Source organism: Salmo trutta, unplaced genomic scaffold (genome assembly GCF_901001165.1).
Source record: "Salmo trutta unplaced genomic scaffold, fSalTru1.1, whole genome shotgun sequence".
Lineage (NCBI taxonomy): Eukaryota > Metazoa > Chordata > Actinopteri > Salmoniformes > Salmonidae > Salmo > Salmo trutta.
The window spans coordinates 220,593-243,259 of record NW_021822608.1 but is presented as its reverse complement, the minus strand read 5'-3'; the positions used below and the strand labels follow the sequence as shown (position 1 = coordinate 243,259).

General features: G+C 45.0%; 1 protein-coding gene across 2 annotated transcripts; it reads right to left on the bottom strand.

Moving 5' to 3' along the window:
- Positions 1-1,239: 1,239 nt before the first annotated feature.
- Positions 1,240-18,918, bottom strand: LOC115182940 (protein FAM111A-like). Of its 2 annotated transcripts, none has more exons than XR_003873919.1 (3): positions 18,700-18,918; positions 14,890-14,957; positions 1,240-1,271 (listed from the first exon to the last, which is right to left on the bottom strand). XR_003873919.1 is itself a non-coding variant. In XM_029744299.1 (3 exons), the coding sequence occupies exons 2-3, from the start codon at positions 14,917-14,919 to the stop codon at positions 13,353-13,355; spliced, it is 1,365 nt and encodes a 454-aa protein (XP_029600159.1). In that variant the 5' UTR covers positions 14,920-14,957; positions 18,700-18,896; the 3' UTR covers positions 12,844-13,352. The 2 variants fall into 2 exon arrangements, 1 of the variants encoding a protein (XP_029600159.1); XM_029744299.1 differs by lacking the exon at positions 1,240-1,271 and adding an exon at positions 12,844-14,687 and having other exon boundaries at positions 18,700-18,896.
- Positions 18,919-22,667: the final 3,749 nt, after the last annotated feature.

Below are 22,667 nucleotides of genomic sequence, written 5' to 3'. Positions count from 1 at the left end.
CGATAACAATCCTACTGCCAGTGAGAATGTAGAGCCTGTTTGTTAATGTTCTATTCAAAACTATTATATAAATGTTTAGTAACCTACCTCTGTTACGGTGTTGGTTGAGCTGAGATCTGTGTTGAAAGAGGAACTTGTGTGAGTGATCATCGCTTTTATACTTGCGTACGTCAGTACAATTTTACACCTGCAAAATGACGAATATTAATAGGCACCTGGAAAGATACTGTCTAAACCAGGTGTTTACCCAATGGATGGGCTCAAAGGAAAACCAATCAACAGAATCCAGGGAGCTGGTTCAGGATTATGATGATAATATTGTCTTGGTGTTTGAGGAAGAGAAATACCAGCAAAATATGGTTGAAAGATGTCTCGTCTTTCAACGTCTCTTCAGTCTTTTCAACCAACAATATATTTTCAGCATCTTGTCCTCATAGGAAGGACTCCTTTGACCTTGGTAGAATTTCAATTGCATTTCCTTAGTTGCTCTCGTCCTCTTTCCTCACCACCTTCTCATCCAATGGGTTTTGAAAAGGAGGTGAGGAGAGGATGCAAGGAACCAAAGAAACGCAATTGATATCCTCCCTTTGTTTCATTGTTCTATGCAGTGTACTTTTCACTGATGGTCGCTGTGTTCTGTTGGGGATGGTCTGTGTTCTGTTGGGGATGGTCGCTGTGTTCTGTTGGGGATGGTCGCTGTGTTCTGTTGGGGATGGTCGCTGTGTTCTGTTGGGGATGGTCGCTGTGTTCTGTTGGGGATGGTCGCTGTGTTCTGTTGGGGATGGTCGCTGTGTTCTGTTGGAGATGGTCTGTGTTCTGTTGGGGATGGTCTGTGTTCTGTTGGGGATGGTCGCTGTGTTCTGTTGGGGATGGTCGCTGTGTTCTGTTGGGGATGGTCGCTGTGTTCTGTTGGGGATGGTCGCTGTGTTCTGTTGGGGATGGTCTGTGTTCTGTTGGAGATGGTCTGTGTTCTGTTGGGGATGGTCTGTGTTCTGTTGGGGATGGTCTGTGTTCTGTTGGGGATGGTCTGTGTACCGTTGAGGATGGTCGCTGTGTTCTGTTGGGGATGGTCGCTGTGTTCTGTTGGGGATGGTCGCTGTGTTCTGTTGGGGATGGTCTGTGTTCTGTTGGAGATGGTCTGTGTTCTGTTTGAGATGGTCTGCAGGCAGAACAGTTGGAACTGGAGCAGCAGCACGGCCAGGTGAACTGGGGACAGCAAGGAGTCATCAAGCCAGGTAGTCCTGGGGCATGGTCCTAGGGCTCAGGTCCTCCTAGAGAGAGAAAGAAAGAAAGAGAATGAGAGAATTAGAGAGAGTACATATTTAAATTCACACAGGACACCGGAAAAGACAAGAGCAATACTCCAGATGTGACAGACTGACCCTAGCCCCCCGACACATAAACTACTGCAGCATAAATACTGGAGGCTGAGACAGGAGGGGTCAGGAGACACTGTGGCTCCATCCAATGAAACCCCCGGACAGGGCCAAACAGGTAGGATATAACCCCACCCACTTTGCCAAAGCACAGCCTCCACACCACTGGAGGAATATCTCCAACCACCAACATACCATCCAGGGACAAGGCCGAGTATAGCCCACAAAGATATCCGCCACGGCACAGCCCAAGGGGGGGCGCCAACCCAGACAGGAAGACCACGTCAGTGACTCAACCCACTCAAGTGACGCACCCTTCCCAGGGACGGCATGGAAGAACACCAGTAAGTCAGTGACTCAGCCCCCGTAATAGGGGTAGAGGCAGAGAATCCCAGTGGAAAGAGGGGAAACCGGCCAGGCAGAGACAGCAAGGGCGGTTCGTTGCTCCAGCCTTTCCGTTCACCTTCACACCCCTGGGCCAGACTACACTTAATCATAGGACCTACTGAAGAGATATGTCTTCAGTAAAGACTTAAAGGTTGAGACTGAGTCTGCGTCTCTCACATGGGTAGGCAGACTATTCCATAAAAATGGAGCTCTATAGGAGAAAGCCCTGCCTCCAGCTGTTTGCTTAGAAATTCTAGGAACAATTAGGAGGCCCGCGTCTTGTGACCGTAGCGTACGTGTAGGTATGTACGGCAAGACCAAATCGGAAAGATAGGTAGGAGCAAGCCCATGTAATGCTTTGTAGGTTAGCAGTAAAACCTTGAAATCAGCCCTTGCCTTAACAGGAAGCCAGTGTAGGGAGGCTAGCACTGGAGTAATATGATCAATTTTTTTGGTTCTAGTCAGGATTCTAGCAGCCGTATTTAGCACTAACTGAAGTTTGTTTAGTGCTTTATCCGGGTAGCCGGAAAGTAGAGCATTGCAGTAGTCCAGCCTAGAAGTAACAAAAGCATGGATTAATTTTTCTGCATCATTTTTGGACAGAAAGTTTCTGATTTTTGCAATGTTACGTAGATGGAAAAAAGCTGTCCTTGAAACAGTCTTGATATGTTCTTCAAAAGAGATCAGGGTCCAGAGTAACGCCGAGGTCCTTCACAGTTTTATTTGAGACGACTGTGCAACCATCCAGATTAATTGTCAGATTCAACAGAAGATCTCTTTGTTTCTTGGGACCTAGAACAAGCATCTCTGTTTTGTCCGAGTTTAAAAGTAGAAAGTTTGCAGCCATCCACTTCTTTATGTCTGAGACACAGGCTTCTAGCGAGGGCAATTTTGGGGCTTCACCATGTTTCATTGAAATGTACAGCTGTGTGTCATCCGCATAGCAGTGAAATGTAACATTATGTTTTCGAATGACATCCCCAAGAGGTAAAATATATAGTGAAAACAATAGTGGTCCTAAAACGGAACCTTGAGGAACACCAAAATTTACAGTTGATTTGTCAGAGGACAAACCATTCACAGAGACAAACTGATATCTTTCCGACAGATAAGACCTAAACCAGGCCAGAACTTGTCTATGTAGACCAATTTGGGTTTCCAATCTCTCCAAAAGAATGTGGTGATCTAGGAGCACGAGGACAGACGCAGAACCTCGGTCTGACGTCATTAAAACCTCTTACATCTAGACGTTCCGCTAGCGGAACACCACTCCAATATCCAATGATAGGGCGTGGCACGAAATACAAACTCCTCGAAAATCCGAAAACTTCAATTTTTCAAACATATGACTATTTTACACCATTTTAAAGACAAGACTCTCCTTTATCTAACCACACTGTCCGATTTCAAAAAGGCTTTGCAACGAAAGCAAAACATTAGATTATGTCAGCAGAGTACCCAGCCAGAAATAATCAGACACCCATTTTTCAAGCTAGCATATAATGTCACAAAAACCAAAACCACAGCTAAATGCAGCACTAACCTTTGATGATCTTCATCAGATGACACTCCTAGGACATTATGTTGTACAATACATGCATGTTTTGTTCAATCAAGTACATATTTATATCAAAAACCAGCTTTTTACATTAGCATGTGACGTTCAGAACTAGCATTCCCACCGAACACTTCCGGTGAATTTACTAAATTACTCACGATAAACGTTCACAAAAAACATAACAATTATTTTAAGAATTATAGATACAGAACTCCTTTATGCAATTGCGGTGCCCGATTTTAAAATAGCTTTTCGGTGAAAGCACATTTTGCAATATTCTGAGTAGATAGCTTACCATCACGGGCTAGCTAATTTGACACCCACCAAGTTTGGAACTCACCAAACTCAGATTTACTATAAGAAAGATTGGATTACCTTTGCTGTTCTTCGTCAGAATGCACTCCCAGGACTTCTACTTCAACAACAAATGTTGGTTGTGTTCCAAATAATCCATAGTTATATCCAAATAGCGGTGTTTTGTTCGTGCGTTCAAGACACTATCCGAAGGGTAACGAAGGGTGACGCGCGGACGCGTATCGTGACAAAATATTCCATTACCGTAGTTCGAAGCATGTCAAACGCTGTTTAAAATGATTTTTTATGTGATTTTTCTTGTAAAATAGCGATAATATTCCGACCGGGAGTCGTTGTTTTCGTTCAAAGACTGAAAAAGTAAAATGGACTCTTCACGTGCACGCGTACACCCGTCTCATTGTTCTCAGATCGACCACTTACCAAATGCGCTACTGTTTTTCAGCCAGTAACTGCAGAGTCATCATTCAACGTTCTGGCGCCTTCTGAGAGCCTATGGGAGCCTTAGAAAGTGTCACGTTACAGCAGAGATCCTCTGTTTTGGATAGAGATGACAAAGGCCAAGAAATGGTCAGACAGGGTACTTTCTGTACAGAATCTTCTCAGGTTTTGGCCTGCCGTTTGAGTTCTGTTATACTCACAGACACCATTCAAACAGTTTTAGAAACTTTGGAGTGTTTTCTATCCAAAGCTACTAATTATATGCATATTCTAGTTTATGGGCAGGAGTAATAACCAGATTAAATCGGGTATGTTTTTTATCCGGCCGTGAAAATACTGCCCCCTATCCATAACAAGTTAAAAGGTCATTTACCACCTTCACAAGTGCAGTCTCAGTGCTATGATGGGGTCTAAAACCAGACTGAAGCATTTCGTGTACATTGTTTGTCTTCAGGAAGGCAGTGAGTTGCTGCGCAACAGCTTTTTCTAAAATTTTTGAGAGGAATGGAAGATTCGATATAGGCCGATAGTTTTTTATAATTTCTGGGTCAAGATTTGGCTTTTTCAAGAGAGGCTTTATTACTGCCACTTTTAGTGAGTTTGGTACACATCCGGTGGATAGAGAGCCGTTTATTATGTTCAACATAGGAGGGCCAAGCACAGAAAGCAGCTCTTTCAGTAGTTTAGTTGGAATAGGATCCAGTATGCAGCTTGAAGGTTTAGAGGCCATGATTATTTTCATCATTGTGTCAAGAGATATAGTACTAAAACACTTTAGTGTCTCCCTTGATCCTAGGTCCTGGCAGGGTTGTGCAGACTCAGGACAACGGAGCTTTGGAGGAATACGCAGATTTAAAGAGGAGTCCGTAATTTGCTTTCTAATGATCATGATCTTTTCCTCAAAGAAGTTCATGAATTCATCACTGCTGAAGTGAGAGCCATCCTCTCCTGGGGAATGCTGCTTTTTAGTTAACTTTGCGACAGTATCAAAAAGAAATTTTGGATTGTTCTTATTTTCCTCAATTAAGTTGGACAAATAGGATGATCGAGCAGCAGTGAGGGCTCTTCGATACTGCACGGTACTGTCTTTCCAAGCTAGTCGGAAGACTTCCAGTTTGGTGTGGCGCCATTTCCGTTCCAATTTTCTGGAAGCTTGCTTCAGAGCTCGTGTATTTTCTGTATACCAGGGAGCTAGTTTCTTATGACAAATGTTTTTAGTTTTTAGGGGTGCAACTGCATCTAGGGTATTGCGCAAGGTTAAATTGAGTTCCTCGGTTAGGTGGTTAACTGATTTTTGTCCTCTGATGTCCTTGGGTAGGCAGAGGGAGTCTGGAAGTGCATCAAGGAATCTTTGGGTTGTCTGAGAATTTATAGCACAACTTTTAATGCTTCTTGGATGGGGTCTGAGCAGATTATTTGTTGCGATTGCGAACATAATAAAATGGTGGTCCGATAGTCCAGGATTATGAGGAAAAACATTAAGATCCACAACATTTATTCCATGGGACAAAACTAGGTCCAGAGTATGACTGTGGCAGTGAGTAGGTCCAGAGACATGTTGGACAAAACCCACTGAGTCGATGATGGCTCTGAAAGCCTTTTGGAGTGGGTCTGTGGACTTTTCCATGTGAATATTAAAGTCACCAAAAATTAGAATATTATCTGCGATGACTACAAGGTCCGATAGGAATTCAGGGAACTCAGTGAGGAACGCTGCATATGGCCCAGGAGGCCTGTAAACAGTAGCTATAAAAAGTGATTGAGTAGGCTGCATAGATTTCATGACTAGAAGCTCAAAAGACGAAAACGTCGTTGTTGTTTTTTTTGGGGTAAATTGAAATTTGCTATCATAAATGTTAGCAACACCTCCGCCTTTGCGGGATGCGCGGGGGATATGGTCACTAGTGTAACCAGGGGGTGAGGCCTCATTTAACACAGTAAATTCATCAGGCTTAAGCCATGTTTCAGTCAGGCCAATCACATCAAGATTATGATCAGTGATTAGTTCATTGACTATAACTGCCTTTGAAGTGAGGGATCTAACATTAAGTAGCCCAATTTTGAGATGTGAAGTATCACAATCTCTTTCAATAATGGCAGGAATGGAGGAGGTCTTTATACTAGTGAGATTGCTAAAGCGAACACCGCCATCTTTAATTTTGCCCAACCTAGATCAAGGCACAGACACGGTCTGTGTTCTGTTGGGGATGGTCGCTGTGTTCTGTTGGGGATGGTCTGTGTTCTTTTGGGGATGGTCTGTGTTCTGTTGGGGATGGTCTGTGTTCTGTTGGGGATGGTCTGTGTTCTGTTGGGGATGGTCTGTGTGTTCTGTTGGAGATGGTCTGTGTGTTCTGTTGGGGATGGTCTGTGTTCTGTTGGAGATGGTCGCTGTGTTCTGTTGGGGATGGTCTGTGTTCTGTTGGAGATGGTCTGTGTGTTCTGTTGGGGATGGTCTGTGTTCTGTTGGAGATGGTCTGTGTGTTCTGTTGGGGATGGTCTGTGTTCTGTTGGAGATGGTCTGTGTGTTCTGTTGAGGATGGTCTGTGTTCTGTTGGGGATGGTCTGTGTTCTGTTGGAGATGGTCTGTGTTCTGTTGGGGATGGTCTGTGTTCTGTTGGGGATGGTCTGTGTTCTGTTGGGGATGGTCTGTGTTCTGTTGGGGATGGTCTGTGTTCTGTTGGGGATGGTCTGTGTTCTGTTGGGGATGGTCTGTGTTCTGTCGGGGATGGTCTGTGTTCTGTCGGGGATGGTCTGTGTTCTGTCGGGGATGGTCTGTGTTCTGTCGGGGATGGTCTGTGTTCTGTCGGGGATGGTCTGTGTTCTGTCGGGGATGGTCTGTGTTCTGTCGGGGATGGTCTGTGTTATGTCGGGGATGGTCTGTGTTATGTCGGGGATGGTCTGTGTTCTGTCGGAGATGGTCTGTGTTCTGTCGGAGATGGTCTGTGTTCTGTCGGGGATGGTCTGTGTTCTGTCGGGGGAGGTCTGTGTTCTTTTGGGGATGGTCTGTGTTCTTTTGGGGATGGTCTGTGTTCTGTTGGGGATGGTCTGTGTTCTGTCGGGGATGGTCTGTGTTCTGTTGGGGATGGTCTGTGTTCTGTTGGGGATGGTCTGTGTTCTGTTGGGGATGGTCTGTGTTCTGTTGGGGATGGTCTGTGTTCTGTTGGGGATGGTCTGTGTTCTGTTGGGGATGGTCTGTGTTCTGTTGGAGATGGTCTGTGTTCTGTTGGGGATGGTCTGTGTTCTGTTGGGGATGGTCTGTGTTCTGTTGGGGATGGTCTGTGTTCTGTTGGGGATGGTCTGTGTTCTGTTGGGGATGGTCTGTGTTCTGTTGGGGATGGTCTGTGTTCTGTTGGGGATGGTCTGTGTTCTGTTGGAGATGGTCGCTGTGTTCTGTTGGGGATGGTCTGTGTTCTGTTGGAGATGGTCTGTGTTCTGTTGGAGATGGTCTGTGTTCTGTTGGGGATGGTCTGTGTTCTGTTGGGGATGGTCTGTGTTCTGTTGGGGATGGTCTGTGTTCTGTTGGAGATGGTCTGTGTTCTGTTGGGGATGGTCGGTGTTCTGTTGGGGATGGTCGCTGTGTTCTGTTGGGGATGGTCGCTGTGTTCTGTTGGGGATGGTCTGTGTTCTGTTGGGGATGGTCTGTGTTCTGTTGGGGATGGTCGGTGTTCTGTTGGGGATGGTCGCTGTGTTCTGTTGGGGATGGTCTGTGTTCTGTCGGAGATGGTCTGTGTTCTGTTGGGGATGGTCTGTGTTCTGTTAGAGATGGTCTGTGTTCTTTTGGAGATGGTCTGTGTTCTGTTGGGGATGGTCTGTGTTCTGTTAGAGATGGTCTGTGTTCTGTTAGAGATGGTCTGTGTTCTTTTGGAGATGGTCTGTGTTCTGTCGGGGATGGTCTGTGTTCTGTCGGAGATGGTCTGTGTTCTGTTGGGGATGGTCTGTGTTCTGTTGGGGATGGTCTGTGTTCTGTTGGGGATGGTCTGTGTTCTGTTGGGGATGGTCTGTGTTCTTTTGGAGATGGTCTGTGTTCTGTTGGGGATGGTCGCTGTGTTCTGTCGGGGATGGTCTGTGTTCTGTCGGGGATGGTCTGTGTTCTGTCGGGGATGGTCTGTGTTCTGTCGGGGATGGTCTGTGTTCTGTCGGGGATGGTCTGTGTTCTGTCGGGGATGGTCTGTGTTCTGTCGGAGATGGTCTGTGTTCTGTCGGGGATGGTCTGTGTTCTGTCGGGGATGGTCTGTGTTCTGTTGGGGATGGTCTGTGTTCTGTCGGGGATGGTCTGTGTTCTGTCGGGGATGGTCTGTGTTCTGTTGGGGATGGTCTGTGTTCTGTTGGGGATGGTCTGTGTTCTGTTGGGGATGGTCTGTGTTCTGTTGGGGATGGTCTGTGTTCTGTTGGAGATGGTCTGTGTTCTGTTGGAGATGGTCTGTGTTCTGTTGGGGATGGTCTGTGTTCTATTGGGGATGGTCTGTGTTCTGTTGGAGATGGTCGCTGTGTTCTGTTGGGGATGGTCTGTGTTCTGTTGGAGATGGTCTGTGTTCTGTTGGGGATGGTCTGTGTTCTGTTGGAGATGGTCTGTGTGTTCTGTTGGGGATGGTCTGTGTGTTCTGTTGGGGATGGTCTGTGTTCTGTTGGAGATGGTCGCTGTGTTCTGTTGGAGATGGTCGCTGTGTTCTGTTGGGGATGGTCTGTGTTCTGTTGGAGATGGTCTGTGTTCTGTTGGGGATGGTCTGTGTTCTGTTGGAGATGGTCTGTGTGTTCTGTTGGGGATGGTCTGTGTGTTCTGTTGGAGATGGTCGCTGTGTTCTGTTGGAGATGGTCGCTGTGTTCTGTTGGAGATGGTCGCTGTGTTCTGTTGGAGGTGGTCGCTGTGTTCTGTTGGAGATGGTCTGTGTTCTGTTGGAGATGGTCTGTGTTCTGTTGGGGATGGTCTGTGTTCTGTTGAGGATGGTCTGTGTTCTGTTAGGGATGGTCTGTGTTCTGTTGGGGATGGTCTGTGTTCTGTTGGGGATGGTCTGTGTTCTGTTGGGGATGGTCTGTGTTCTGTCGGGGATGGTCTGTGTTCTGTCGGGGATGGTCTGTGTTCTGTCGGGGATGGTCTGTGTTCTGTCGGGGATGGTCTGTGTTCTGTTGGAGATGGTCTGTGTTCTGTCGGGGATGGTCTGTGTTCTGTTGGGGATGGTCTGTGTTCTGTTGGTGATGGTCTGTGTTCTGTCGGGGATGGTCTGTGTTCTGTTGGGGATGGTCTGTGTTCTGTCGGGGATGGTCTGTGTTCTGTCGGGGATGGTCTGTGTTCTGTCGGGGATGGTCTGTGTTCTGTCGGGGATGGTCTGTGTTCTGTCGGGGATGGTCTGTGTTCTGTCGGGGATGGTCTGTGTTCTGTCGGGGATGGTCTGTGTTCTGTCGGGGATGGTCTGTGTTCTGTCGGGGATGGTCTGTGTTCTGTCGGGGATGGTCGCTGTGTTCTGTTGGGGATGGTCTGTGTTCTGTCGGAGATGGTCTGTGTTCTGTCGGAGATGGTCTGTGTTCTGTCGGAGATGGTCTGTGTTCTGTCGGGGATGGTCTGTGTTCTGTCGGGGATGGTCTGTGTTCTGTCGGGGACGGTCTGTGTTCTGTTGGGGACGGTCTGTGTTCTGTTGGGGACGGTCTGTGTTCTGTTGGAGATGGTCTGTGTTCTGTTGGGGATGGTCTGTGTTCTGTTGGGGATGGTCTGTGTTCTGTTGGGGATGGTCTGTGTTCTGTTGGGGATGGTCTGTGTTCTGTTGGGGATGGTCTGTGTTCTGTTGGGGATGGTCTGTGTTCTGTTGGGGATGGTCTGTGTTCTGTTGGGGATGGTCTGTGTTCTGTTGGGGATGGTCTGTGTTCTGTTGGGGATGGTCTGTGTTCTGTTGGGGATGGTCTGTGCTGTGATCAGTGAATCTGAAGACCAGGAGGGGAGACCAGACTCCACAGAACACCAGGGGCTGTATGTATTAAACCTCTCAGAGTAGGGCTGATCTAGGATCAGTTTTATTGATTATATGGACAGATCCTAGATCAGCACTCCTTCTCTGAGACTCTTTGTGGATAAGGGCCCAGGTCACACCCCTCTGTCCTCTAATCTTATTCATTGTGATCTTAAATGCAAAACTGATCCTAAATCAGCACTCCTCTGAGAAGGTTTGGCATCTCTGTCGGCTGGCCTGTAGCTACCCTTCCTCCTGATCCTAAATCAGCACTCCTCTGAGAAGGTTTGGCATCTCTGTCGGCTGGCCTGTAGCTACCCTTCCTCCTGATCCTAAATCAGCACTCCTCTGAGAGAGTTTGACATCTCTATCGGCTGGCCTGTAGCTACCCTTCCTCCTGATCCTAAATCAGCACTCCACTGAGAAGGTTTGGCATCTCTGTCGGCTGGCCTGTAGCTGCCCTTCCTCCTCAACTTTGTTGCTTTTCATGATATGGTTATTTGTTATTATAATTATTTTATTTTATGCACTTTGAGAATTTTTTTGTGTAGTGGAAAGCGCTTTTGCAAATATAGTAATAATAATAATTATTGTTATTATTACTATATATATCTATCTGAACATTCCAAAACGTTGCTTTCCGCTGAACGCCCCCCAGAATAGCAGAGTGGAGGAGGAGAGTCAGGATGTGTTGTAGGAGAAATAAGTCAAAACTCAAATTGCCTGGAAAATAAACACACTCCATAACACATGATTGAGGGAGAATATTTGCACTGAAGGCTACTTTTTATTGAAAAGTAAAAAGCACTGACATACACTGAGTGTACAAAACATTAAGAACACCTGCTCTTTCCATGACAGACTTGCCGATACTTGTCACCCACCGATCTTTACAGGAAACCTACTGATCGTAATAGTTGGTTGAAGGCCGATACTTGTCACCCACCGATCTTTACAGGAAACCTACTGATCGTAATAGTTGGTTGAGGGCCGATACTTGTCACCCACCGATCTTTACAGGAAACCTACTGATCGTAATAGTTGGTTGAGGGCCGATACTTGTCACCCACCGATCTTTACAGGAAACCTACTGATCGTAATAGTTGGTTGAGGGCCGATACTTGTCACCCACCGATCTTTACAGGAAACCTACTGATCGTAATAGTTGGTTGAGGGCCGATACTTGTCACCCACCGATCTTTACAGGAAACCTACTGATCGTAATAGTTGGTTGAGGGCCGATACTTGTCACCCACCGATCTTTACAGGAAACCTACTGATCGTAATAGTTGGTTGAGGGCCGATACTTGTCACCCACCGATCTTTACAGGAAACCTACTGATCGTAATAGTTGGTTGAGGGCCGATACTTGTCACCCACCGATCTTTACAGGAAACCTACTGATCGTAATAGTTGGTTGAGGGCCGATACTTGTCACCCACCGATCTTTACAGGAAACCTACTGATCGTAATAGTTGGTTGAGGGCCGATACTTGTCACCCACCGATCTTTACAGGAAACCTACTGATCGTAATAGTTGGTTGAGGGCCGATACTTGTCACCCACCGATCTTTACAGGAAACCTACTGATCGTAGTAGTTGGTTGAGGGCCGATACTTGTCACCCACCGATCTTTACAGGAAACCTACTGATCGTAATAGTTGGTTGAGGGCCGATACTTGTCACCCACCGATCTTTACAGGAAACCTACTGATCGTAATAGTTGGTTGAGGGCCGATACTTGTCACCCACCGATCTTTACAGGAAACCTGATCGTAACAGTTGGTTGAGGGCCGATAGTTGTCACCCACTTCCCTTGAAAAACAGTTTGCCCTACAGCCAATTCTGTCGAATCAAAATTATTTGTAAAAAAACAATCAGATTGACAGAAATATGGCTGATACTCAAAGAAAGTTCAAGGAGAGGGGGTACAAAAATGATCAGATTAATACTGCCATTGAGAAATTTCAAAACAAGACATGACCTTGTTAAAGGTCAGACTCGCAAAAAGAACCATTCTTGCGTTCTAACTACCTGCTATTCTAAGTGCTCTGAACAAATTAAGGAAATCATTCAAACATTGGCACATTCTAAGATCCAATGATAGTATCGGTAATGTGTTTTCGGACCTTCCCTTGGTCGTATTCTCACAGGGCAGAAATCTCAGAGACCAATTGGTGAACTCTGATTTACCACCACAAGATATTCCTGAACAACGTCTATTTGCGCCCCCTACTGGATGGAAACTACAAGTGTAACGGCTGTACTCAATGCAATGACACTTATAAATGTAGATCCTTCAAACACCCCCAAACAGGGAAACAGATCCTAATCAAAGGTGTTATTACATGCTCCACTAAGGCAGTTATTTATCTTATAACTTGTCCTTGTGGTAAAAATGATGTGGATAAAACAAAGCGTGAATTAAAAGTATATCTCAGAGCATCGTAGCACCATTAGGTGCAAAAACTCGACAGATGGTTTTCTTCCAAAAAGTGTGGCCCACTTTTTGGAAGAAAACCCTCTGAAGCCATTCTTGTGATTATTGTAATTTTGCTATTGTAAAGGCTTATGTAGCCAAATTGTATCTATGATCGTACGCTATCCATTTATGTTTTTTGTATGCTATTTTAATATATGAGAACTAACCAATGATATCAGGTCACACCCGGCCATGATTACAGACACCTGTGTGTGTCTTTTGACACTATATAAATGAGTCATCTCACAGTGTTTGTCATTATACACTGATGAAGACAGATTGTCTGTCGAAACGTTGGACATAAAATATTTTTGCATCTGAGCTCCTAGAGTGTGCGGCTCTCCTTTATTTTTTAAATGTTCGTTAATGATAAAATATGGTCGTTTTTCAATTTCCTGAAAAGTGTGTTTTGGAGATGAGGTTTTCACCCTACAGCGATGATATGTGATATCGTGGCTTTCCTAAATAAAATGGGCACATCACCATATCCCTCTATAGCTGATGTCTACAGTTGAAAACAAGCGAAGGGGAAGGTGGGTAGACTAGATGGGCAGCGGGTAACCTAGAGGTTAGAGTTTTGGGCTAGCAACTGAAAGGTCACTGGTTCGAATTCCAAAGCTGACAAGGTAATGAATCTGTCTCTGTGCCCTTGAACAAGGCACTTAACCCTAATTTGCTCCTGGGGTGCTGTACTACTATGGCTGAGCCTGTAAAACAACCCATTTCACTGCACATATCTGGTGTGTGTGACAATAAAAGCATAATTGTTTTATTTGATTTAAATTTCCTAGAGCTGCTTCCCAACTCACAGGTGACATCCGCAGTCAGATCCACCCCAACTTCTGTTAAAGCACAGTTCAGCACCTCAATCCAATCCCTGATATACCTACACTTCTTTCAATGATCAATTTCTGCATCTCATCTCTTTTACCACTTTGTGATATTGTGTTCCATATTCCGTTAAGGATATCCGTGTATTCAGGTGGACTTGTGGCCTCCAGCTCAGTGATAAGAATGGCAATGAGCTCAAACAGATGTGGGTTTTTCATGGCAACATCGGTGAATCTTGACAATGTTTGAACATTGTTTGTCTCCACCAAGTAGACCAATACGTTTTCTAGAATGGTCCTGAGAGGGATTGCATATTCAATCACACTCTGAGTTTCATGAGTTTCCTTACATTTGTAAGAAAAGCCACCAGTATGCATGGCAATCACCTGGCAGCCATATACTGGGATGCCATTAATTACTTGACAATGACTGGGATTTATAACCGGAGACCCAGAGGCTCCATAAAGGCAGAAGGTGTTATAGGTCAGCACATCCGGTTTCCCCTGCATTATCTGCTCATAAAACTCATTACCCCCAATTATTTCTTTGATTAACATAATCGAGCTCTGGTTTTCTCCTAAATGTTTGCTCCCAGCTGCATTTCTTTGTTCGACCTCTATTATGGTCGTGTAGTCCATCTTTTTAAACCCTCCATCTGGATGGCCAATGATGTAGATCCCACCTGTCTGAGGGACTGGGCCATACTTCTGAAGGAGACCTGGAGGAAACTTCTTGCCTTTTAATGGGGTCCTCAACTCCAGTATGGCATGGTCAACCTGACGCTTCCACCTATCAACTCCATATTGGATGGCAACCACTTCTGGTTTAACATTTACCTTCCACTGACCTGATCCATGTGGGGTGTCAAAATTAAACGTGACAGTTATGGGAAGCGACAGTGTCTTTCCATTAAGTACACCTTCATCCTTGAACAAATGACCATTTGTCAGGATGAAGTTATCGAACAGCAGGAAACCTGTGCCTTCGATCAATTCGTGTTCGACCTTACAGACTGAGGTGGTCACTTCTGCCAGCTCTGTTAATCTGTACACTTCAGTAAAACCCTCCGATTTCTTACCAAATTCCTCCCTCATCAACTCTATCACTTCAGACTCAGATTGCTCCTGTGGATACCGACTCTTCATGTGATATAGCAAACATTGAAACTGGTTGTGTAAGATCTGCTGAATTTCCCTAGAATCTAGCATGGGAATGTATTTTTGTTTCTTATTTGCCTGTATTTCCTGTCGCTCCTGTGTCATATTTCCCACAGAGGGCCCCTGTTCGATACAGGCGATTTCCCCTTTATCTGTCAGGGCTGTGTCTCCACTAGAAATTGAAAATTGGTGACAGTGTTCTTCCTGTGGAGGAATTTATTAAAAAAATTACTAATCTTTATAAATATTCTGTTTGTCTGGCTAAATTATAATAAATCATGCCCCCATAACATATTCTGAGGATTCTTAGGCATGTTAAAGCTTATCAAAACCTGATAGTCATTATCAATATACTAAACAAATACTTCATGATGGATTAGAAATGTGTTATAAACATTATACTGACCTTGTTATTATGAGGTTCAGGCATTTTCATTGTTTTGTTATTTGATCTGATGAAGGATCACTCTGGAACTGAAGAATAAACAGGAGTTTAACATTCTAAGAAAAGACAGAAAATTATTATGCTGTAGATACACAAGACCAAGAACAGTCCTATTACATCCTGCCATATTTATAATATTAGTTATCCTGAACAACAGCTCTTGATCTTTGATCAAATAAAGTTAATACAGTATGTCAGAGCAGATGAAATTGTCAAGCTATCTGACATAAGTGTCACGTTCGTTAGAATAATCGGACCAAGGCGCAGGTGTGAGTAGCGTTCCACATCATTTATTATAAAGTGAAACTTAATGCAAAATACAAAACAAATAAAGAATAGACGAACCGTGACTACAATGCAACTAATACATAAACAATATCCCATAACCCCCCAGGTGAAAAACAAGCTACTTAAGTATGATCCCCAATTAGAGACAACGATTACCAGCTGCCTCTAATTGGGAATCATACCAATCACCAAACACAGAAAACTAAACCAGAACCCCACATAGAAAATCACAACTAGAAAACCCCCTGTCACTCCCTGACCTAATCTCCCATAGAAAATAAAAGCTTTCTATGGTCAGGACGTGACAATACAATAACGGCTCAATGTTTGTTGCTTACAGCTACAGCCTTCATGGGTAACACTTTAGACTAGAGACTAACATCTCATCACAGACCTAAAATAGAATAATCATGCTAGATCACATTCCTAAGTATGAAGGTTCTAGAAACAGCTTTAGCCCTCACTGTTAATACAGCCAAAGACAGTCATAACTAAGACAGTTCTCTGTTGGCATTTCCCAGACAAAAACATTTTTAGCCCCCATGCTAATGCTATCGTTCCTGGATCTGCACCACAGACGAAGAACATTCCTTAGCTAAGAATATATCCATGTGCACGGGGGTTAAAACTAGAGTGGGGAACACCCAACAGGATTCAACATGAATTCATGGACTCAACTAAAAGCCCCCCAACAGGATTCAACGTGAATTCATGGACTCAACTAAAAGCCCCCCAACAGGATTCAACGTGAATTCATGGACTCAACTAAAAGCCCCCCCCCCAACAGGATTCAACATGAATTCATGGACTCAACTAAAAGCCCCCCCCCCCAACAGGATTCAACATGAATTCATGGACTCAACTAAAAGCCCCCCCCCCCCAACAGGATTCAACATTAATTCATGGACTCAACTAAAAGCCCCCCCCCCAACAGGATTCAACATTAATTCATGGACTCAACTAAAAGCCCCCCCCCAACAGGATTCAACATTAATTCATGGACTCAACTAAAAGCCACCCCCCCCCCCCCCTCCCCCCCGCCACCCCCAACAGGATTGAACATTAATTCATGGACTCAACTAAACAAAGTTTGCTTTTCGAACAAAAAGAAACATGACAACAACTTCCTCTTTGTTTTGGAACATTTAGTCAAACACACTTTAATTCCTGTACTTGTTTCATATTATCATGGTTATATTATCGCGTCCGAATAGAGCTAGTGACTCTTCTGTCTCATCCTTCACTCCATCCTGCCTACATCGCAACAAACGACGAGGTGGGAATCTTCCCCTTCAACTGGTTCTCCTTCACATTTCCAGCTCCCCCAGTAAATCACTCCTTTAAATGGCGCCCTGTTCCTAAGATCAAAGCAAACAACCGATCTGGTCCCGAGTTGCGTGATATTGATCGCCAGCTCCCTCTGGGAGGAAGAAGTACACATCACAAGCCCACTACAGATTACCTTCACTGACTCAACCAGGGGCGGAAATCCCGGGAGGGGCGGAAATCCCGGGGGGGACACGACCCCCCCATCCTTGGAAAAATATGATTTGTCCCCCCCAATATATCACTGAAACATAACTATGTAATTTAAATAATATTAATAATACGCAATGAAAGCAATTGTGCTGATTATAGACACTTAATAGCGCGTTTTTAAGCTTCAAAAGATTGCGACCCCCCCCACCCTTTGCCTCACAATGTTTTGATCCACTGCCAGTTCCTTAGTTGGCAAGGTAACAGAGGGGTCGTATCTACTGTCTGAAAGGCACTCAATGAATGTAACTGAAGTGAGGTTAATCCAGTCAATCGCGCACACACACTAGCTGAATATGCAGAGCTAGCGCGCAAATATTAACTATTAAGCTAGCTAGTACCTATTCCATTTATGTGGTCTCGTCAAAGATGGAATCTTTGCTATCGTCAATTTATTCAAAGATCAGCATGCAGATGATGTAAGTTAGTGCTTCAAAGTCCCTGCGATAAGGTTAGCGATAAACTGAAGTCCAAACTGAACAGAACTACACTCTCTTCTACCATTGTCTTAAATATATTTAATGGTCTCGTTGCAAAAGCTAAATTGTCGCAAGGGAACTTTTATTTATTTATTTTATTTCACCTTTATTTAACCCGGGTAGCAAAGATTATAGCAAACACCACTGAAACGGAATTGGTGCTCGCTAGCTTTGCAAATTCAGCTATTGTTGGAAGCCAGCCAATATGAAACAAACTATTAAAATTACAAAAGGTTGCAGCATATGTTGTGTAAATGGTGAACTCATACAGCTGTCAACTCTTGTCATTTTAATCCGTTTCACATTTGCTAGCTACCTTTTAGATCGAAGCCCAAATAGAATGATAGAAGATAAGATGATAGAAGCCCATCTCCTACTGTAAATAACCTACATACTGTGTGTGTGTGTGTAGCCAGCCAGCCAGCCAGGTAGAAAAATGGCAGAAAAATAAAAGACGGACATCAGAGTATTTTTCAGTTCACCAAAACGCAAAGTAAGAACCCTAGTAGCCTAATATCTCAAAGACTAGTTGATAAAATGTTCATAAGAAAGAAATGAAATTCTAATGGAAATGTTTCACAATGATGTCATTAGGCAGAGCAGGCAACAGATGGCACACAGACAGCAGAGTTGGGGACAGATATGCAGGGACAGACTGGCAGAGACAGGGAGTCTCAGGTAAGTTTGTTGAGTCTTTGTTTGGCAGCATTATGAAAGGTTCTCCATTTTTTTGACTTGTAAAATAGGGAACATAATTGGAAAATGCCATGGATACCCTCACTCTCAACTTAAACTGGTGACTGAACTAAGGCAATAGTATTGCTGTTGTGATTAGTTGTGTAGTTTTGGGTACCGGTAGTTAGGAGTACGGCAAACACCTTATTTCTTTGGTTCCTCAATATACATTTACCATATTACAATGTAGGCTATGTGTTACAGCACTACTTTTGGTGTCCCCCTCAGGAATTGCTCTTGAGAAAATTTTATGTAATTGTCCCCTCCAAAGTTGATATCAGATTTTCGCCCCTGGACTCAACTCATTTTACACCCATGATGAAACCACAAACGGACCCGCCAAAAGGCCAGGATCCAATCAGATCCAATCCACTCTCCAAAAATGTCACCCCTACTGGACCAGATTCTTCTTCAACATGTCTGTCGATAAAAGGCTCGGGTTCCGAGCTCTTCACTATCCCTTCCACTTCACTTAACTCGTCCTCACTCACGTCCATTTCCCCTTACAGCCCTTCGACATTGTGTTTCTACTTGACACCAGTTTCCCCTCCCCCACTATAATACAGTACTTTCACAACAACTAGCTAGCCTACCGTCCAGAAAACTAAGCCTGGTTCTACTCGGTTATATTAACCAGTACACACTTCACAACTCGTCTACAGACTCGTCTACATTTAGCTAACCTTGTCCAATTACTATTATGTGACATTATGTGTTTGTATATAGTACCAACCTGTAAAACAGGAGACAAGATGCGGCAGGATAACGTTTTCGTCTGTCCTGTTAGGCTTCTCTCAGAAGAATGAGGAAGTTCCAGCAGTTCATAAAAAAAGTGACCAGATGTGAAGAAGAAACAAACGTACCATTTGCTTCCTCACTACTGGCAACAATACGTATAAATGCATTTCAATAGGAAACCATTGGGAGGACTCAAGTAATACCCGGAATGAATCAGAAATTTAAATATTCCTCTTAAATTAAATAAAACACAAATGTGACCATACATTTTATATGCGTCACAAATGCAATTGACATCTCCCCTTTGATTCATTGTTCTGTACAGTGTAGACTACTCTTCACTGATAAACTGTGTTCTGTACAGTGTAGACTACTCTTCACTGATAAACTGTGTTCTGTACAGTGTAGACTACTCTTCACTGATAAACTGTGTTCTGTACAGTGTAGACTACTCTTCACTGATAAACTGTGTTCTGTACAGTGTAGACTACTCTTCACTGATAAACTGTGGTCTGTTGGGGATGGTCTGTGTTCTGTTGGGGATGGTCTGTGTTCTGTTGGAGATGGTCTGTGTTCTGTTGGAGATGGTCTGTGTTCTGTTGGGGATGGTCTGTGTTCTGTTGGAGATGGTCTGTGTTCTGTTGGGGATGGTCTGTGTTCTGTTGGAGATGGTCTGTGTTCTGTTGCGGATGGTCTGTGTTCTGTTGGAGATGGTCTGTGTTCTGTTGGGGATGGTCTGTCTTCTGTTGGAGATGGTCTGTGTTCTGTTGGGGATGGTCTGTGTTCTGTTGGGGATGGTCTGTGTTCTGTTGGAGATGGTCTGTGTTCTGTTGGGGATGGTCTGTGTTCTGTTGGAGATGGTCTGTGTTCTGTTGGAGATGGTCTGTGTTCTGTTGGGGATGGTCTGTGTTCTGTTGGGGATGGTCTGTCTTCTGTTGGAGATGGTCTGTGTTCTGTTGGGGATGGTCTGTGTTCTGTTGGGGATGGTCTGTGTTCTGTTGGAGATGGTCTGTGTTCTGTTGGGGATGGTCTGTGTTCTGTTGGAGATGGTCTGTGTTCTGTTGGAGATGGTCTGTGTTCTGTTGGAGATGTTCTGTTGGAGATGGTCTGTGTTCTGTTGGGGATGGTCTGTGTTCTATTGGAGATGTTCTGTTGGGGATGGTCTGTGTTCTGTTGGGGATGGTCTGTGCTGTGATCAGTGAATCTGAAGACCAGGAGGGGAGACCAGGCTCCACAGAACACCAGGGGCTGTATGTATTAAACCTCTCAGAGTAGAACTGATCTAGGATCAGTTTTATTGATTATATGGACAGATCCTAGATCAGCACTCCTTCTCTGAGACTCTTTGTGGATAAGGGCCCAGGTCACACCCCTCTGTCCTCTAATCTTATTCATTGTGATCTTAAATGCAAAACTGATCCTAAATCAGCACTCCTCTGAGAAGGTTTGGCATCTCTATCGGCTGGCCTGTAGCTAACCTTCCTCCTGATCCTAAATCAGCGCTCCTCTGAGAGAGTTTGACATCTCTATCGTCTGGCCTGTAGCTAACCTTCCTCCTGATCCTAAATCAGCGCTCCTCTAAGAGGGTTTGACATCTCTATCGTCTGGCCTGTAGCTAACCTTCCTCCTGATCCTAAATAAGCACTCCACTGAGAGAGTTTGACATCTCTATCGGCTGGCCTGTAGCTGCCCTTCCTCCTGATCCTAAATCAGCACTCCTCTAAGAGGGTTTGACATCTCTGTCGGCTGGCCTGTAGCTGCCCTTCCTCCTGATCCTAAATCAGCGCTCCTCTGAGACAGTTTGACATCTCTATCCTGTAGCTGCCCTTCCTCCTGATCCTAAATCAGCGCTCCTCTGAGACAGTTTGACATCTCTATCCTGTAGCTACCCTCCTAGACTTTGTAGCTTTTCATGATATGGTTATTTGTTATTATAATTATTTTATTTTATGCACTTTGAGAATTTTCTTGTATAGTGGAAAGCGCTTTTGCAAATATATTAATAATAATAATAATTATTATTATTACTACTACATATGAACGTTCCAAAACGTTGCTTTCCGCTGAACGCCCCCCAGAATAGCAGAGTGGAGGAGGAGAGTCAGGATGTGTTGTAGGAGAAATAAGTCAAAACTCAAATTGCCTGGAAAATAAACACACTCCATAACACATGATTGAGGGAGAATATTTGCACTGAAGGCTACTTTTATTGAAAAGTAAAAAGCACTGACATACACTGAGTGTACAAAACATTAAGAACACCTGCTCTTTCCATGACAGACTGACCAGGTGAATCCAGGTGAAAGATATGATCCCTTATTGATGTCACTTGTTAAATGCACTTCAATCAGTGTAGATGAAAGGGAGAAGACAGGTTAAAGAAAGATCTTTAAGCCTTGAGACAATTGAGACATGGATTGTGTATGTGTGCCATTCAGAGGGGGAATGGGTAAGACAAAATACTTAAGTGCCTTTGAGCGGGGTATGGTAGTAGGTGCCAGGCGCACTGGTTTGAGTGTGTCAAAACTGCATCGCTGCTGGGTTTTTCACGCTCAACAGTTTCCTGTGTGTAGAATGATCCATCACCCAAAGGACATCTAGCCAACTTGACACAACTGTGGGAAGCATTGGGCCAGCATCCCTGTGGAACACTTTTGACACCTTGTAAAGTCTATGCCCCAACAAATTGGGACTGTTCTGAGGGAAAAGAGGGGCAAGCAACTCAATATTAGGAAGGTGTTCCTAATGTTTTTTACACCATGTAGGCACATAGGGGCGGCAGGTAGCCTAGTGGTTAGAGTGTTGGACCAGTAACCAAAAGGTTGCAAGATCAAATCCCTGAGCTGACCAGGTAAAAATCTGTCTTTCTGCCCCTGAACAAGGCAGTTAACCCACTGTTCCTAGGCCGCAGGTCTTCCAGTACTATGGCCTTCCGGAGGATATACTCTCTGATCGTGGCCCCCAATTCATATCACGTGTATGGAAGGCTTTCATGGAGAAGCTGGGGGTCACGGTCGGCCTCACTTCTGGGTACCGGCTTCAATCTAACGGGCAGGGGAAGAGGATGAACCAGGAGCTGGGGAGGTTCCTGAGGAGTCACTGCCAGGACCTGCAGGGGGAGTGGTCACGATTCCTTACTTGGGCTGAATATGCCCAGAATTCATTGCGACACTCCTCCACAGGGCTGACTCCCTTCCAGTGTGTTCTGGGCTATCAGCCGGCCCCTGGCTCTGTGGACCCCGAGCCAGACCGAAGCTCCTGCGGTGGACTTGTGGTTCAAGTGCGCAGAAGAGGTATGGAACGATGCCCACGTGAGACTCCAGCGCGCCATCCTGCCGTCAGAAAAACCAGGCGGTGAGGCTCCACTGTTCCATCCTGGTGATCACGTCTGGCTCTCCACCAGGATCCTCCCGCTCCGCCTGCCCTGTAAGAAGCTGAGTCCCTGGTTTGTGGGGCCGTTCAAGGTCCTCCGCAGGGTCAACGAGGTAACTTACAGATTACCACTCCCCACTAACTACCGGATCTCACCATATTTCATGTTTCTCTCCTCAGGCCGGTGGTTCCTGGTCCGCCGGCTTCCATCCCCCACGACACCCCTCCGCCTCCCTTGGACACCGAGGGGAGCCCCGCCTATCCCGTCAGATCACTCCTGGATGGAGCGGTACGGGGTTCCGGTGGACGACATTCTAGATCCCAACATAATCCGAGAATTCCACCGTCCTGAGGACTGAGGCTGGAGGCGCGCATCAGGGGGTACTGTTATGTCTACTTCCCCTCTCCGGTGCTCGACGTTGCCGGTCTACTAACAAGCGGTCCTGGCAACCCATGTTTAAGCACACCTGCATCTCATCATCAGTCACACCTGGACTTCATTACTTCAAGATGACTTACCCTTTATATTGCACTCTGTTGTTATCAGTCAGCAGGTAGTATTGGTTGTTTCCTTGTCAGATGTTTCTCTTG

Bases quoted from the DNA above. Each gene is read 5' to 3' on its own strand.
- LOC115182940 (XM_029744299.1), bottom strand. From the start codon at position 14,919: ATGAAAATGCCTGAACCTCATAATAACAAG. The intron at 14,688-14,889 runs GTCAGTATAATG...ATTCCTCCACAG, and splicing joins CTGAACCTCATAATAACAAG to GAAGAACACTGTCACCAATT.